Consider the following 15,435-nt stretch of genomic DNA (forward strand, 5'->3'; position numbering starts at 1 on the left):
TCCTCTAAGGCAAATTCCAACTTCTTCCCTGAAATGTACATCCACTACTGAGCCTCAGAATGCTATTTGTTCCACCTACTTCCACAATTTTAAGGTCTTCAGCAACAGGAGAAAATAGCTGGAAAACTTGAAGTGCAGTTGGCTCCCACTGAGATGTCACTAGCAGAAAAAGGGAACACAAGGAAAAGGCAAGATTCTAAAGACAGAGGTAACACCTTCTGCTCCAAACATTTAGAGAGTCACCTTCCCAGAAGTCAGACTCGAAGCCCTGAATTCTGGCATGAATGAGTTCTCCTACATGTAGGGGGTGGCCTGGGAAGATCTTAATTTTTAAGATGGCAGGTAAGGGGCCTTCAGTTGGAGAATCTTGCCACCTGATTCTCAAAGAAAGCCAAAAGTATCTTACTGTCTGAAACATGAGGTCTTGAGTAGTTCAACTTGACCCATGCCAACATAATTTCAGAGCCGCCAAGGAGGATTAGGAAAAAGCGTATCTGGTCTTACTCAACTCTGAACATTGCATGAGTCAAACGTTTTCCTAGCTCTCTGTGTGATGGGTCCACTCTGATGAATTCTTGGCAATGTATATTTCATGACCAAAATTCTAAAGGGGCCATTCGAAGTGGCTCCCACAAAAGCAGCTGCAGAGCCCCAGACATTCAGAAGCCAACAGTGAAGGGGTCAAAAGCCGTCCTTCAATGTTCACTGACACTTTGCGAGCCTTGGAGCAAGTTGGCAATGCCAAAACGTGTTTTTAGGGCCTATTGGCCAATGTACAGGTCTTGGGCAGGATTGCAGGCCTCTGCAGATGGTACCAAAGTAAAAGAGGAGATGGTAACTGAATAATCTGTCATCATCCCTTAAGTGCAAAGTGAAATGAGAGTGGATTTTTCCTTCCAAATCCACTTGGAGTGAGTCCCGAAAGACTCACTTTTGCGGCAATCCCCACAATGACGTCATTGGAGAGGAGGTTATATAATTTAAAGCGACCACATTTCCACAGAGCTTCCCAGAAGAGAAAACACCTCCAAAGGCAGCTCTCACTATCAGAAAACCCAGCTAAAGTTGTGAACGCCTTCATTTTCTGCCTGAGTAAGTAAATGACCACCTTCTTTCTCTTTTATGAGAGTACAATATAAGGGGAAATCTGTGTCTCTTAGAAAAACAAAAAACTTCTTTTTACACCTACCTCTTGGCAAAATGTTCCGCTTCTGTGAGGGTACTTTTTAAAAGTAACTCTAAATCAATTTAAGAGACTTTTATTTCATGTCTAGTTTAGGTCTTAATTGCTTTTCCAGAACAGGAGGAGGAGGGAAAGGTTTTAGAACTGTTGGGAAGGTTCCAGTAACTCCTTATATCAAAATCAAGTGAAACATGTCAGGGCTGAATACAGCCCCCAGAGCTTGCATGGACTCTGACCCGTTACAGCCTGCAAATTCTGAATCATAAAAATTAAATTAGTCTCTCTGGAATGGCTTACAAGATTTCACAAGACCAATAACTGGTTGGGTTATTCGCGGCTTGAAAGTAGCATCTTATTATGTGACCGTGCTGACGGTCTTTAACATCTGTGGCTGGATTTCCAACACCTTTATCATCACCATGCTGTTGAAATTGGAGTTCATTTGAAGAATTAACTAATTTGTTGAAAAAAGTCACACTCTCTCATAGCCAAGGTTAAAATGTGCAGAATCCAGAAAATATCACACAGAAATTATAGAATCTCCCTCTCTCGTAGACTTGCCCAATGCCCCTTCTGAGTTCTTTAAATAGGGTCACATATTACTAACAATATCCATAGATATTGTTTATTGGACACCTACTATGTTCCAGGCAAATATCAGAGCTAAAGCTAAACCTGGCAAAGGAAGATTTCTCCTCTCTGGCCAACTTTATAAACACAGACAGCAGCAGGTGAGGACAATCCTTTTAAAAATAAGCCCCACATGAGCAGACATATGCTGTGGCTGCAGTGGCCCCAGCCACCTCTCAGTCCTGGGAATGGGGGCGGTGTCCACTGACCTAATCAGATTCGAGCTAAAGTCCCTGCATAGCTGGTTGTCTCTGGCTTCCTGGGCAAGGTGCAGCCTCACCCCCTGTGCTGGTTTCCTAAGGCTGCTGTAATTAATTATCACAGAGTTAATGGCTTAAAACGATGAAAGTTATTGTCTTACAGTTCTGGAGATCAGAAGTTCAAACTCAGTCTCCCTGAGCTAAAGTCAAGATATTGGCTTGGCTTTGTTCTTCACCCTCATGATTCAATTATCTCCCACCAAGTCCCTCACACAACACACGATAATTATGGGAGCTACAACTCAAGATGAGATTTGAGTGGGGACACAGCCAAACCATATCAGTGCTCAGCACCCTCCTGTCTCTTCTCAAACTCTCAATGCCCCAGCCCCTCCACCATAGGTCAGGATCTCACCTCCTTTCACCCTGAGAATTCCCAACCTATCACAGGGGAATTTCACCGATTCCCACCGGCCAACCTCTGTCACCATAGACCTCAGCTTCCTGGCCATCATCAGAGATAGCTAGGAGAAGGATGGCCAGGCCATGTGTTGTGCACACTGCCAGGGCACTCCAATAGTCAAAAATTATTTCCCCAAAAAATCAGTATTTATAGGTAGAAAGAGAGAGGAAAGAAGGAAGGAAGGAAAAAAGGAAGGAAAGAAGGAAGGAAGAAAGGAAGGAAGGAAGGAAGGAAGGAAGGAAGGAAGGAAGGAAGGAGGGAGGGAGGGAGGGAGGGAGGGAGGGAGGGAAGGAAGGAAGGAAGGAAGGAAGGAAGGAAGGAGGGAAGGAAGGAAAGAAGGAAAGAAGGAAGGAAGGAAAAGGAGGGAGGGAAGAAGGGAGGAAGGAGAGAGGGAGGGAAGCAGGATGGGAGGGAGGAGGGAGGAAGGGAGGGATGTGGAGGAAAGAAGGAAGGAAGGAAGGAAGGAAGGAAGGAAGGAAGGAAGGGAGGGAGGGAGGGAAGGAGGGTAGGGATGGAAGGAGAGGAGGAAAGGAAGGAAAGAAGGAAGGAAGGAAGGGAGGGAGGGAGGGAGGGAGGGAGGAAAAAAGTCCAACAAAATTGTTATATTATATTGATGGTGTTATAAAGTAGTTCTAGGTAAAAACGATTTTCAAAAAAAGTCTTTAAATACATATACATGCACCTATGAATATTAAAGCAAAATAAAACATTTTTATGTTAATTAACTGAACATTTAAAAATAAGATAAGCAGGAGGCAGAGATGGGCAGATCACGAGGTCAGGAGATAGAGACTATCTTGGCTAACATGGTGAAACCCCATCTCTACTAAAAATACAAAAAAATTAGCCGGGCGTGGTGGTGGGCGCCTGTAGTCCCAGTTACTCAGGAGGCTGAGGGAGGAGAATGCCCAGGAGGCGGAGCTTGCAGTGAGCCGAGATCGCACCACTGCACTCCAGTCTGAGTGACAGAGCCAGACTCTGTCTCAAAAAATAAATAAATAAGATAAGCAAAATAATTTTTCTTGTTGCATATTCACATGCTACAGTTTCTTGTACCTGACTGATACCATGTCTTTGGTATTTTTCCCAATAATGTATTTTCTTCAATGTGGTCTTGTTATTTTTAATTTTTCCATATAATTGCCTGAAATCTTTTTTCCACAAATTTTACAATTAACAAATTTAAATTAGTACCTTCAATTGACTCTTCTCTTGAACCATAATATATTCAGAAAATGTTCCCTCTGCAGGTTCTGAGTGATAAGCTCTCAGCAAATTCTGCCAGGCAGATGCTGTTCTCAAGTCCAATTCTTTGCCTGTGGAATTGCATAAATATTTTAGCCCAGATATTTTCACAGGTGCTGTCTTTGTGCCTTAGTTTGGAGTGCAGTGGCACTAGCTCGGCTCACCACACCCTCCGCTTCCCCGGCTCAAGCAATTCTCCTGCCTCAGCCTCCTGAGTAGCTGGGATTATAGGCGCCCACCACCATGCCTGGCTAATTTTTTAATTTTTTTTTTTTTTTTTTTGAGACAGAGTCTCACTCTGTCGCCCAAGCTGGAGTGCAGTGGCCGGATCTCAGCTCACTGCAAGCTCCGCCTCCCAGGTTTATGCCATTCTCCTGCCTCAGCCTCCCGAGTAGCTGGGACTACAGGCGCCTGCCACCTCGCCCGGCTAGTTTTTTGTATTTTTTAGTAGAGACGGGGTTTCACCATGTTAGCCAGGATGGTCTTGATCTCCTGACCTCGTGATCCGCCCGTCTCGGCCTCCCAAAGTGCTGGGATTACAGGCTTGAGCCACCGCGCCCGGCCATTTTTTAATTTTTAGTAGAGATGAAGTTTCACCATGTTGGCCAGGTTGGTCTTGAACTCCTAACCTCAGGTGATCAACCCACCTTGGCCTCCCAAAGTGCTGGGATTACAGGCATGAGCCACCGCGCCCAGCCCAGAAGTATTTTTTTTTTCTTTACCAGATTAAACCTTTCAAATAAGTTGTACCTACTTATAAGTTTTGAATGTTTTGTCAAATTCAGATACTGCAAATCACTGGTTTTCTCAAGTTCATCTCATTTCCGTACAGAACATGAATTTATCCAATTAAAAAGATTCTTCCCACAAACTGAATTATTCCAGAGCTCACTTTAGAATTTCAAAATTAACTCTTGTACAGCATTTGATTTTTATCATTTTCTGATACATTTTATAATTTTTCTGCATACCAGCTTTGTTTTCAATACTTATAATTCACTAAAAGCTTTGAAAGCTGATGTTTTGGTGCTCTATTTATTGAATAACTTGACTAAATATTTCCAACTGATTTGGAACAAAATTCAACAAAAATTTAGAGATCTGTTTCAACACACTATTTAATCTATTTAATAACATTTTAGGGCACTGAGACTCAATGTCCTCCAAAATTGATTGATAATGGAAAAATAAAAGAGAAAACACATGCGGAAGTCGAGTTTTTAAAAAAATTCATGAACAACTTTATCACATCAAGTTTGTAGTTCAGTAAATCTGTGCATGTTTTAACATTTTATAAATTTTGTCTCGTACATCTATTTCTATTTATAGAATATTGACATTTATTTACATACAGTAACAAATTGTGTATGCACCATGACCTGTTCCAATCATATTTCTGTTTCATTAGTGTCTTAATTTAGTAAGAATATTGTTGTTACCATGACACTGGACTCCACCAAAATTTGTGTTTTATCCTCACAAAAATGCAGTGACTTTATTTCCAGTGTGGAAAATTTAAACAACTTAAAATAGCATTCACAAAAAGTCAGTTGTTTCACTTTGCCAGAATGAATGTTGCAAAGCCCTGCTTTGCTTCCATGAGCTGAATGAAAGAATGAATTGTGATTGGAATTGACAGGCTTTTCTGTCTGAAGAGTCTGAGGATACTGGTGTTGAGCGGGCACCATTTTGCTTTCTATGACATTCTTCTTATGGAGCCAACACACAGTCTGCCATCACTTCCACTGTTGCATGTGCACAAGAAAAGCTGGAATTAAATGTGAGCTGAGTTAACTTAAAGAACAGTCGTTTGATCTAAGGGAAAAGTCATGCCTCTCAGAATGATCTTACATCAGCATCTTTTGCAACTACATGGATGAGAACCGTGTCTTAGGGTGCAATGTTCTTTTGTTTTTTTGTGTTTTTCTGAGACAGAGTCTCACTCTGTCACCCAGGCTGGAGTGCACTGGCATGATCTCAGCTCACTGCAACCTCTGCCTCCTACGTTCAAGCAATTCTCTGCCTCAGCCTCCCAAGTAGCTGGGATTACAGGCACCTGCCACCACACCCAGCTAATTTTTATATTTTTAGTAGAGACAGGGTTTCACCATCTTGGCCAGGCTGGTCTTGAACTCCTGCCCTCTTGACCCACCTGCCTTGGCCTCCCAAAGTGCTGGGATTACAGGTGTGAGCCGCTGTGCCTGGCCTGGTGCAACGTTCTTAAAATTACTAATTTCTAAAGTAGCAGCTCTGTGTCAGGTTTTCTTGCAATCAGTGAAATTGCTACAGACCCCATAGTGATGCAAACGTCAACAAATATTCTATGCAAGCTATCTGCTCATCAGCAACTTCCTTGAGCAACAGAAGTGCAGCACTTAAATTTCCATTAAACATTTGTTTTTTAGCTCATCACTCCAAAAGGGTTTATTGCAAATTCTTTAAGTATTGCCAAATGATAAAATAAACATAGTTTTGGATTTATGCCCTGCAAAAAATGACCAAACTATTGTAACAAGAGCCTCCAGCCTCCTCCATATTATGCTCTGGGTGGGGACTGCTCAGCTTCCATGTGCCATGGATATTTCACAACCACCAAATCATAATTTCCCGTGTCTCCTGTTGATCTGTCAACTGGCAGCTCTGCAGCTTCTACTCTTTTATCTACTCTCTCCCTTGGTGATTTCATCCAGCCGTGTGACTTTAAATGCCGTTCCTGTGGTTACAACTCCCAGTTATGTCTCATCATCCCAGATCTTGTCCCTGAATACCACACTTGTCTATCTAATTGCCTACCGGATGTCCCCATGTGATGTCCAATTTACATCTCAACCTTAACAATTCCAAAGTTGAACTCCTGATCTTCCCCACTCCCCACAAAAAAAAAACTGCTTCATCTTCATTCTGTCACCTTCATTTCAGCTGATGACAACTTCATACTTCCAGGTGTTCAATGCAAAAACCTTGGCATTGTCCAATTTCTCCTTTCTCCTACCCAGATCCAACTGAAAATCATGGTGTTACTACCTTCAAAACACCTCTAGGATTTGATCACTTCTCACCACCTGTACTGCTACTCTCCCCAGCTGTCACTCGCCAGCATGTTTATTTAGTGTGTGTGTTGTTTATCAACTCCTCCCTCCCGCTAGGCTTATACGCACACTGAGAGCAGGGGTTTTTGCCTGCTGTATTCACTGCTTTGTCCTAAATACCTAGAACAGTACCTGGCACATAGTACATTCTCAGTAAATACTTGTTCAGCCAAAAAAAATGACTGGAGGAACCAGTGAATCATACCCCAGTGTGAATAACTCCATGTGAGTGACATGACAGACTATCACAGCTAGAAGAGCCTCTTGAGGACATCGTGTCTTCCTTCGGTGAGGAAAGTCAGGCTCAGAGACATGAACAGACTCTCCCGAGGTTACACAGCCAAATATGCTCTTCCAGGACTAATTCTCTGCTACACGATAGCTTTTGTTGGTATCTGTGAGGCTTTGCGCAGTTGAAGCAATCCCAGGTGTCACCCAGTAATAACAATCATGATGGTGACAGCTAACATTTGCCACGTGCTTATGATAAGTCAGGAACCCTGCTAAGCACTGGGTGTATATTAACCTATCCAAGTTGTGGAAGAATGTTTAGACTCTGAAGATCATCTGGAGCCCCATAAATCCCACAGTGTAGGCAGCTGCTCACTCTGTGGATAGTGTTCTGTGGGTCCCCGAGTTGGCTGTGGCCGGTTTTGCGGGCAGGAGGCCACAAAGCCATGAGCACAGGATGGGATCTACCCCTTGTGGGACCACAGAGGGCTGGGAGACACAGTCTTCCCTATGGAAAGAGACAGAGCTTTCTATCCCTCTCCCGGTGAAACTCAGCATGGGACCATGGGAGGCAGGTCGGCTGCGTGGCTGTGAACGTGAGCTACGGGGGGCACGCAGACCAAAGTTCATAGTGTACACTGTGCCCACCAGCTCTAGCTCCTCCAGCAAGCGTAGGAGGCCAGTCAGCTGCACGGCTGTGAGCACGGCCTCTGGGGCCCATGCAGACCAAGGTTCCTAGAGTAGCACTGTAAACACCACCTAGGTCTTCTCCGACAAGCTGGTTAACTTCTCTCAGCCTGGCTTTGTCCTTCACCGAGCAGGGACAGGTGCAGCAGAAGAGAGCAGAAAGAAGCACAGGCTGTCAATCAGGTTCTCAAATCAGACTGCCTGGGTTTGAATCCAGGCTCTACTGACCAGCTGTGTGACCTCAGACAGGTGACTCTGGGTCTCAGCACTCCATTTTCTAATTGGCGAAGTGGAGATGACAATGGCCCCTACCTTGAATGACTGCTAGGAATATTAAATGAGAAAATACTTAAATGTGAAACACTTAAATGGCACCTGGAACACAGAGACCATTAATACCATCTAACAAATGTAGTTGTTATCCTTATTTATTACTCATGCTTTCCTTTTTCTTTTATCTTTTTTTCTCTCTCTTTTTTTTTCTTTGTTGTGGTTGTTGTTGTTGAGACAGGGTCTCAGTCTGTCGGCCCAGGCTAAAGTACGGTGGCACAATCATGGCTCGCTGCAGCCTCGACCTTCCAGGCTCAAACGATCCTCCCACCTCAGCCTCTTGAGTTGCTGGGACCACAGGTGTGCACCACCATGCCCAGCGAATTTTTGTATTTTTTTGTAAAGACAGGATTTCACCATGTTGCCCAGGCTGGCCTTGAACTCTTGGGTTCATCTGATCCACCTGCCTTGGCCTCCCAAAGTACTGAGATTACAGGTGTGAGTCACCACACCTGGCCAGCACTCATGTTTTTCAGGCCCATAAGAGGAACCTCCTAGCACTGCCCCCATCCCTTCCACCACACTGGTCCCAGCCACAACAGGTCAGCTTCCTTTGCTGTTCCCGGGCTTCCCTCAGTTCTGTTTCAAGCCGTGACCTCTGCCTCCATGTCTGCAGCCCCATGAGGCTGGGGCTACTCTGTCCTGCATATCTTCAGTGCCTGGCAAGGGGCTGGTGTGAGGTAACTGCTCATTAAATGCTGTTAAAACCCTAATAGTAATAATAATAATAATAATGGTACAGTTGTTACTAAGACTAATCACTACCTTCCAAAGTCTTTCCTCTATGCCAGGCACAGAGCTAAGCACCCTGTAGATCCTAACAACAGCCCTCCCATGATCCCACAAGAGAGACACGATTCTCTCCAATATTTAAAAAGGAAAGTGAAAGTCCATGGGTCTAAGTAGCTCACACTGAGTGATTGTACCAGGATTTGGACTCAGGCACCATCCCTTAAACCAGAGGTCAGCGAACTTTTCCTCTGCAGGAACAGATGGTAAATATCTTCAGCTTTGCAAGCCAGACAGTCTCCGTTACAAGCACTCAATTCACCCTTGTAGCATGAACGCAGCCGTAGAGAATGTGTCCATGAATGGGTGTGGTTCTGTGCCAATAAAACTTTATTGTCCAAAAACAGGTGACAGGCTGGTTTGGCTCATAGGCTGTAGTCTGCCACTTCCTGTTTTATTCTACCTGCTGTTCATTTCAGGTCACTGTGCATGGCATCCTGGCCCCCTCTAGAGCTCCAGTCCTCCAACCAGAGCCAGCTGTTCCCTCAAAATGCTACAGCCTGTGACAATGCTCCGGAAGCCTGGGACCTGCTGCACAGAGTGCTGCCAACATTTATCATCTCCATCTGTTCCTTCGGCCTCCTAGGGAACCTTTTCGTCCTGTTGGTCTTCCTCCTGCCCAGGCGGCGACTAAACGTGGCAGAAATCTACCTGGCCAACCTGGCGGCCTCTGATCTGGTGTTTGTCTTGGGCTTGCCTTTCTGGGCAGAGAACATTTGGAACCAGTTTAACTGGCCTTTCGGAGCCCTCCTCTGCCGTGTCACCAACGGCGTCATCAAGGCCAATTTGTTCATCAGCATCTTCCTGGTGGTGGCCATCAGCCAGGACCGCTACTGCATGCTGGTGCACCCTATGGCCAGCCGGAGGCGGCAGCGGCGGAGGCAGGCCCGGGTCACCTGCGTGCTCATCTGGGTTGTGGGGGGCCTCTTGAGCATCCCCACATTCCTGCTGCGATCCATCCAAGCCGTCCCAGATCTGAACATCACCGCCTGCATCCTGCTCCTCCCGCATGAGGCCTGGCACTTTGCGAGGATTGTGGAGTTAAATATTCTGGCTTTCCTCCTACCACTGGCTGCGATCGTCTTCTTCAACTACCACATCTTGGCCTCCCTGCGAGGGCGGGAGGAGGTCAGCAGGACAAGGTGCGGGGGCCGCAAGGATAGCAAGACCACAGCGCTGATCCTCACGCTCGTGGTGGCCTTCCTGGTCTGCTGGGCCCCTTACCACTTCTTTGCCTTCCTGGAATTCTTATTCCAGGTGCAAGCAGTCCGAGGCTGCTTTTGGGAGGACTTCATTGACCTGGGCCTGCAATTGGCCAACTTCTTGGCCTTCACCAACAGCTCCCTGAACCCAGTCATTTATGTCTTTGCGGGCCGGCTCTTCAGGACCAAGGTCTGGGAACTTTATAAACAATGCACGCCTAAAAGTCTTGCTCCAATATCTTCATCCCACAGGAAAGAAATCTTCCAACTTTTCTGGCGGAATTAAAACAGCATTGAACCAAGAAGCCTGACTTTCTTATCAATTCTTTGTGACATAATAAATGCTATTGTGATAGGCTAAATAATCACTCCCATCGGTTGGGGGGTACTTAATCCCTGGACTTTATGAATGTTACTTTATATGATAAAGGGGACTTTACAGCTGTTACCAAATTAAGGGTCTTGAGATGGGGACATGATCCTGAATTATCCAGGTGGGCCCTATAGAATCACAAGGGTCCTTATAAGAGGGAGGCAGGAGGCTCAGAGTCGGGAGATGTGACTGTGGAAGCAGAGGCCATAGGAATTCAGGGCGGCCACTGTGAGCCAAGGATTGCAGGCACTCTCTAGAGGCTGTAAAGGGCAAGGAAATGGCTTCCCCCAGGAGCCTCCAGAAGGAATGGGTCCTGCCAACTCCCTGTCTTCAGCCCAGGGAAACAGATTGAGGATTTCGGGCCTCCAGAACTGTTAGAGAATACATTTGTGTTTTGTTGTTTTGTTTTGTTTTGCTTTGCTTTGCTTTTTTGAGATAGGGTCTCGCTCTGTCGCCCAGGCTGGAGTACACTGGCACAATCACGGCTCACTGCAGCCTCAATTTCCAAGACTCAGGGGATCCTCCTACCTCAGCCTCCTGTAGCTGAGACTACAGGTGTGCACCACCATGCCTGGCTAACTTTTCTATTTTTTGTAGAGATGGGGTCTTCCTGAGTTGTCCAGGCTGGTCTCAAATCCAAGGGCTCAAGTGATCCTCCACTTTGGTCTCTCAAAATGCTAGGATTATAGGCGTGGCCACTGCGCCTGGTCCCATTTGTGTTTTAAGCCACCAAGTTTCTGGTAATTTGTCATAGCAGCAGCAGGAAACAAATAACAAGTATTGGGTAATGGCCTCTCTTATTACACTTCCATTTGTCTTTTCAAAGCTTTCTAGGCTAACTGCCAGGAATACAGGGATGGTACAGCTAGAAGTTCTATCTCCAAGGAATTTACATACATCCACATATTATCATATAAAAAGTGAAATGAGAAATTGCATGAGCTCACCACGGATCCAGCATCTTTCTCCGTCAGAAAGAAAGGGGATGGGTTCCCTCTCAGGTTAGCAGAGAAGACGCTGTGAAGGGAGTCAGCCGTGAGCCTGGTTTCCACAAAGGGTGCAATCTGGATACGTGGAGACAGGGAGGAAGGGCTGGCGGAGGCGGGAAAGGGAGAGCTGCTCACAAAAGAATGCTTGCACGTGCTCTTGTTGAATGTGTAAGGCATTGGTGCAGGTCTTGCTACAAGAGACCCAAAGGTGACCTAACAGTGTCTCTACCCTCCAGGGACTCACAGCAACTGGGACAATAATTAAGAGATTGTCATAGAGCAGGGTGCCCACCTTCATCAGGGTGAGGGGTGCCGTGAGAACCAGAGCAGGGCTCCAGTCTGGGTGGCTGGGAGGGATGGTTATAGAGGGGTTCCTGGAAGAAGAGACACATAAACTGAATCCCAAAAAATGAGAAGCTGACCAAGCAAAATGGAGGAAAGGAGTGTTCCAGACCGAAGGAACAGAGTAGGCCCAGAGGCAGGTGGGGTTACAGGTTAGGAGGGAGAGGTTGAAGGACGGCAGAGGACGAGGTGGGTCACGGAGGGAATTGGGGCTGGAGGAGAATGGACAGGCTGGGTCCACAATGGTCAGCTGGCAAAGACAGTTCACCCAGGAAGCATGGTGGGCTCCAGGGGGCTTTGAGGGCCCCCTTGAAGCTGGAAAGCATGGCTGTGTTGTGTGAATTTACTCTCAATGCTCGACAGACCCAGGAAAGGATTGCTCTGGAGGAGGGTTTAGCCAGACAGACGGCCATACGTCATGGGAGTTGGGGATCCTGGTCAGACTCTGGGGAATAATGGAGAAGGAAGAAACAAGCACAGGGAGAGAAAGAAGTGAAGTGAGATCAGTGTGTTAAAGGACGGGTGTAATGAGACAACCTGGGTGACAGAGCAAGAAAGAGAAGAAGGGCTGGGCATGATCTTCTGTACACTGTGAAGGGAGTCAGTCGTGAGCCTGATTTCCACAAAGGGTGCAATATATAATCCCAGCACTTTGGGAGGCTGAGACAGGTGGATGACTTGAGCCCAGGAGTTCGAGACCAGCCTGGGCAACATAGCAAGACCTCATCTCGACAAAAAATACAAAAATTATCCTGGCGTGGTAGTGCGCACCTGTAGTCCCAGCTACTCGGGAGGCTGAGGCAAGAGGATCATCTGAGCCCAGGAGGTCAAGGCTACATGCAGTGAGCCAAGATTGTGCCACTGCATTCCAGCCTGGCTGACAGAGGGAGACCCTGTCTCATTAAAAGAGAGAGAGAGAGAGGAAGTCATAGCCACAGAGAAGGAATGTTTGAATAGAACATTCCAGAGGCAGAGCCATCCCAGGAGATGACAAGGACCAAGTATATACCTGACACCAGGTGGCTGAAGTAGAGGGAAGAAGGAGGTTGGAGACAACATAGTCAGCGAATGGGGAGGTCAGGTGGTGGGTGGGCCCTCCACTGGGCCCCTGCAGGCAGGTGGGACACTGTCAGGCCCTGGTGAGGAGAGAGTCTGTGGGCCAAGAGGCCATTCCAAGGTCAGTTTCCATGGAGTAGGGGAGAGGGTGTAGTGACTGGACTCCAAGACACTTGGGGGAATGGGGAGAATGGCAGTCCCCACAGCTGCACGGGAAGGGCTGGTCCTCACAGAACAGCAGCAAAGACTCATTCATTCCAGGAATGGAAAGAATGCCATGTTCTTGCAGCCTGGAGACAGGGTGTGAGAGGCTGGCAGCGGCTGGGCCACCGGGACATTATCAGTGATAACCCTGTGATCAGTGCTCCAGCCCCTGCAGATTTTCTGGAGAGCAGAGTGTGGTCAGAAGGCCTGGAGCTGAGCCAACAGGCAAGATGCAGCCTGCACATGTGTTTAATTTGGACCACATGGCATTTTTTAGAACTCCAAGCTCCCAGGCTCTTGAGTTGGTTGCCAGGACTGAAACTCCCCACAGGGAGCCAGCTTTCCAGTTTCTCTTGAATGTTTGGAAGATCCAGCAACCCTGATTCAATTTCATTCATTCAGCAGATATTTATTAAGCATCTACTTTGTCAGACACTGTTGTGGACACTGAGAATATGGCAGTGAACAAAAGAGAGGAACATCCCTGGGCTCCTTGGGGTTGACCTTCCGGGATCCCCCCAGAGCTCCAATTCTTTGGTGCTGCGTAGCAGAAGCCCCGTGAACAGGGCGCCCTCCCATCAGATTCACACATATGGCAGCCATGGGAGGTTGGGTTTGCAACCCCTGATCCGGACCAGCTCTTCTTGTGCAGTCTAGGAAACAGCAGTAAGACCTGTCCAAGTTCACCCAGTAGGACTCACAGCAGTCACACACAGCAATAGGCTCAGTCATCTCATTTAATCACCTGACTCCCTTGTGAGGTCTGTTTCAGGATGTCCACTTTCTAGGAGAGGAAGAGGAGGCTAAGGAAGGCAGTGCTTGCTCAGACTGCAGAGGCTGGATTCACCCAACTCATCTGACTCCAACACCAATGTGATTTCCAAGCCCCCAGGCAGGAATTCATTGGGCAAAGGCTCTGTGGCAAAGTGGCAAAAATAGGCAGGAACAGGCAGGAATGGAGAGTGGGAAAGGGAAAATAATACCTGATCCCTCTTCTACTCCGAGCGAACTGACCCACGTATGCCCTCCTTTCTTGTTTCTCAGCCTGCCTGAAGCTGGCGGCTTATCAAAATCCTTTCTAGGGCTTGCAAAAACCAATCCCACACTCGAGAAGAATGTGCTGGCCAGTGAAATCGGACATTGCTCACAGGATCTAATTCAACGGTAGACTGCAGCCACATTCTGAGAAGTCAGACACCTGATTTATGAGATGCACATAAGTAACGTTTACTGAAGCCCAGCAAATGGCCCCACAGCGGGAGAGAAACTGGCAAACCCATACAGTAGAATGCTGTTGCCCTTCTGTGGTGAAGGCCAGTTATTCATTTGCAGAGGGAGAAATTTCTGCCTTGACTAAAACGATCGATGCTGTGGGAAAAGGTAATATATCTGAGTTCCCATGGATCTGGTTGACAGGTTCGCCTGGCGTGTTCCACATGGGGCCAGGCCCAGGCCATACCTGTGGTGCTGACACCTGGGGTGGAGGGAGGAATTAGTAAATAGTCTTCCAGCATCCCCAGCTCCGGCCCCCATGTGGGCTTCCACTCTCTCCCTGAGAGGGGCCAAGTAGAGAGAGGGAGGAGCTTTCACTCCAATCCGCTCCCAGCTTTGGGTCTGTCCTGGGCTCCAGAACCGCATGATCAGATGCCATATGTGGCCTTCACTGCTCCCTACAGTGGGAAAGTAAGAAAATTGCCCCCACCCTACCCCTTCATCACCCCAATCCATCATGAGGAGTGGGCGGCGCTAAGGCTCTCCAAATAATCCATCATGGGGAGTGGACGGTGCTAAGGCCCTCCAAATCCCAGCCTTGGGGAAACTCCCTGATGTCGCAATGGCCACAAGCAGGCTCTTGTACTCCGGAGATGAGTCACAAGTTTGACGAGGAGCAGGTCGGAAGCAGCCCTGGGAAGCAGCCCTCCCCACCCTTGCTCCCACCACAGCTCCCAGGAGCCTGGGCATCCAACCAGGGCTGATCCAAGCCCTTGGCTCCGGCTGAGCTCCGCTCTGGCCTCTGTGCACCTTCAGCTCCTTCCTGCCATTCTCTTTCCCTGTGCCCAGCCCCTTTCTCCAGACCCCCTTGATTCCCTCTCAGCACCCTCATGCCTCCCCGGACCCCCCGAGCTCAGGCCCCTGCCAAAGAAGGGCCTCACGGCGGGGCTGCTGAGTGCACAGTGCAGCCGGTAAGAGGCCCAGGGCTCAGAGTCACGCAGGCCAGTGTTCCAGTCCTCGCTCCACCACCGCATGAGCCTGGCCGACCGCAGAAACTCGGCAGCCCATCTGTCAAATGGGAATGAGGAGAGCAGTGCCTCACTGTGTTGTGAAAATTAAGTGACCCAAAGGACTGCCTTACTCCCTTTTTGGAAAGAGGTAATGAGCAAAGAAAGGGAAGGAAAGGCGAGAAAGGACAAGAGGAAGATCG

General features: G+C 47.6%; 1 protein-coding gene across 2 annotated transcripts; it reads left to right on the forward strand.

Annotated features, from left to right (window-relative positions):
- Positions 1–615: 615 nt before the first annotated feature.
- BDKRB1 (bradykinin receptor B1) lies at positions 616–14,592 on the forward strand. 2 transcript variants are annotated; one of them, XM_025392988.1, is made up of 5 exons: positions 616–1,092; positions 8,240–8,358; positions 9,267–9,989; positions 10,188–10,239; positions 14,058–14,592. In XM_025392988.1, exons 3-5 carry the CDS (start codon positions 9,277–9,279, stop codon positions 14,064–14,066), a joined length of 774 nt encoding a protein of 257 aa, XP_025248773.1. In that variant the 5' UTR covers positions 616–1,092; positions 8,240–8,358; positions 9,267–9,276; the 3' UTR covers positions 14,067–14,592. The 2 variants fall into 2 exon arrangements, with proteins under 2 accessions (XP_025248773.1, XP_025248772.1); XM_025392987.1 differs by lacking the exon at positions 14,058–14,592 and having other exon boundaries at positions 9,267–10,354.
- Positions 14,593–15,435: the final 843 nt, after the last annotated feature.

Source organism: Theropithecus gelada, chromosome 7b, assembly GCF_003255815.1.
Source record: "Theropithecus gelada isolate Dixy chromosome 7b, Tgel_1.0, whole genome shotgun sequence".
Lineage (NCBI taxonomy): Eukaryota > Metazoa > Chordata > Mammalia > Primates > Cercopithecidae > Theropithecus > Theropithecus gelada.

Coding starts and splice junctions, on each gene's coding strand:
- BDKRB1 (XM_025392987.1), top strand. CDS start 9,277: ATGGCATCCTGGCCCCCTCTAGAGCTCCAGTCCTCCAACCAGAGCCAG.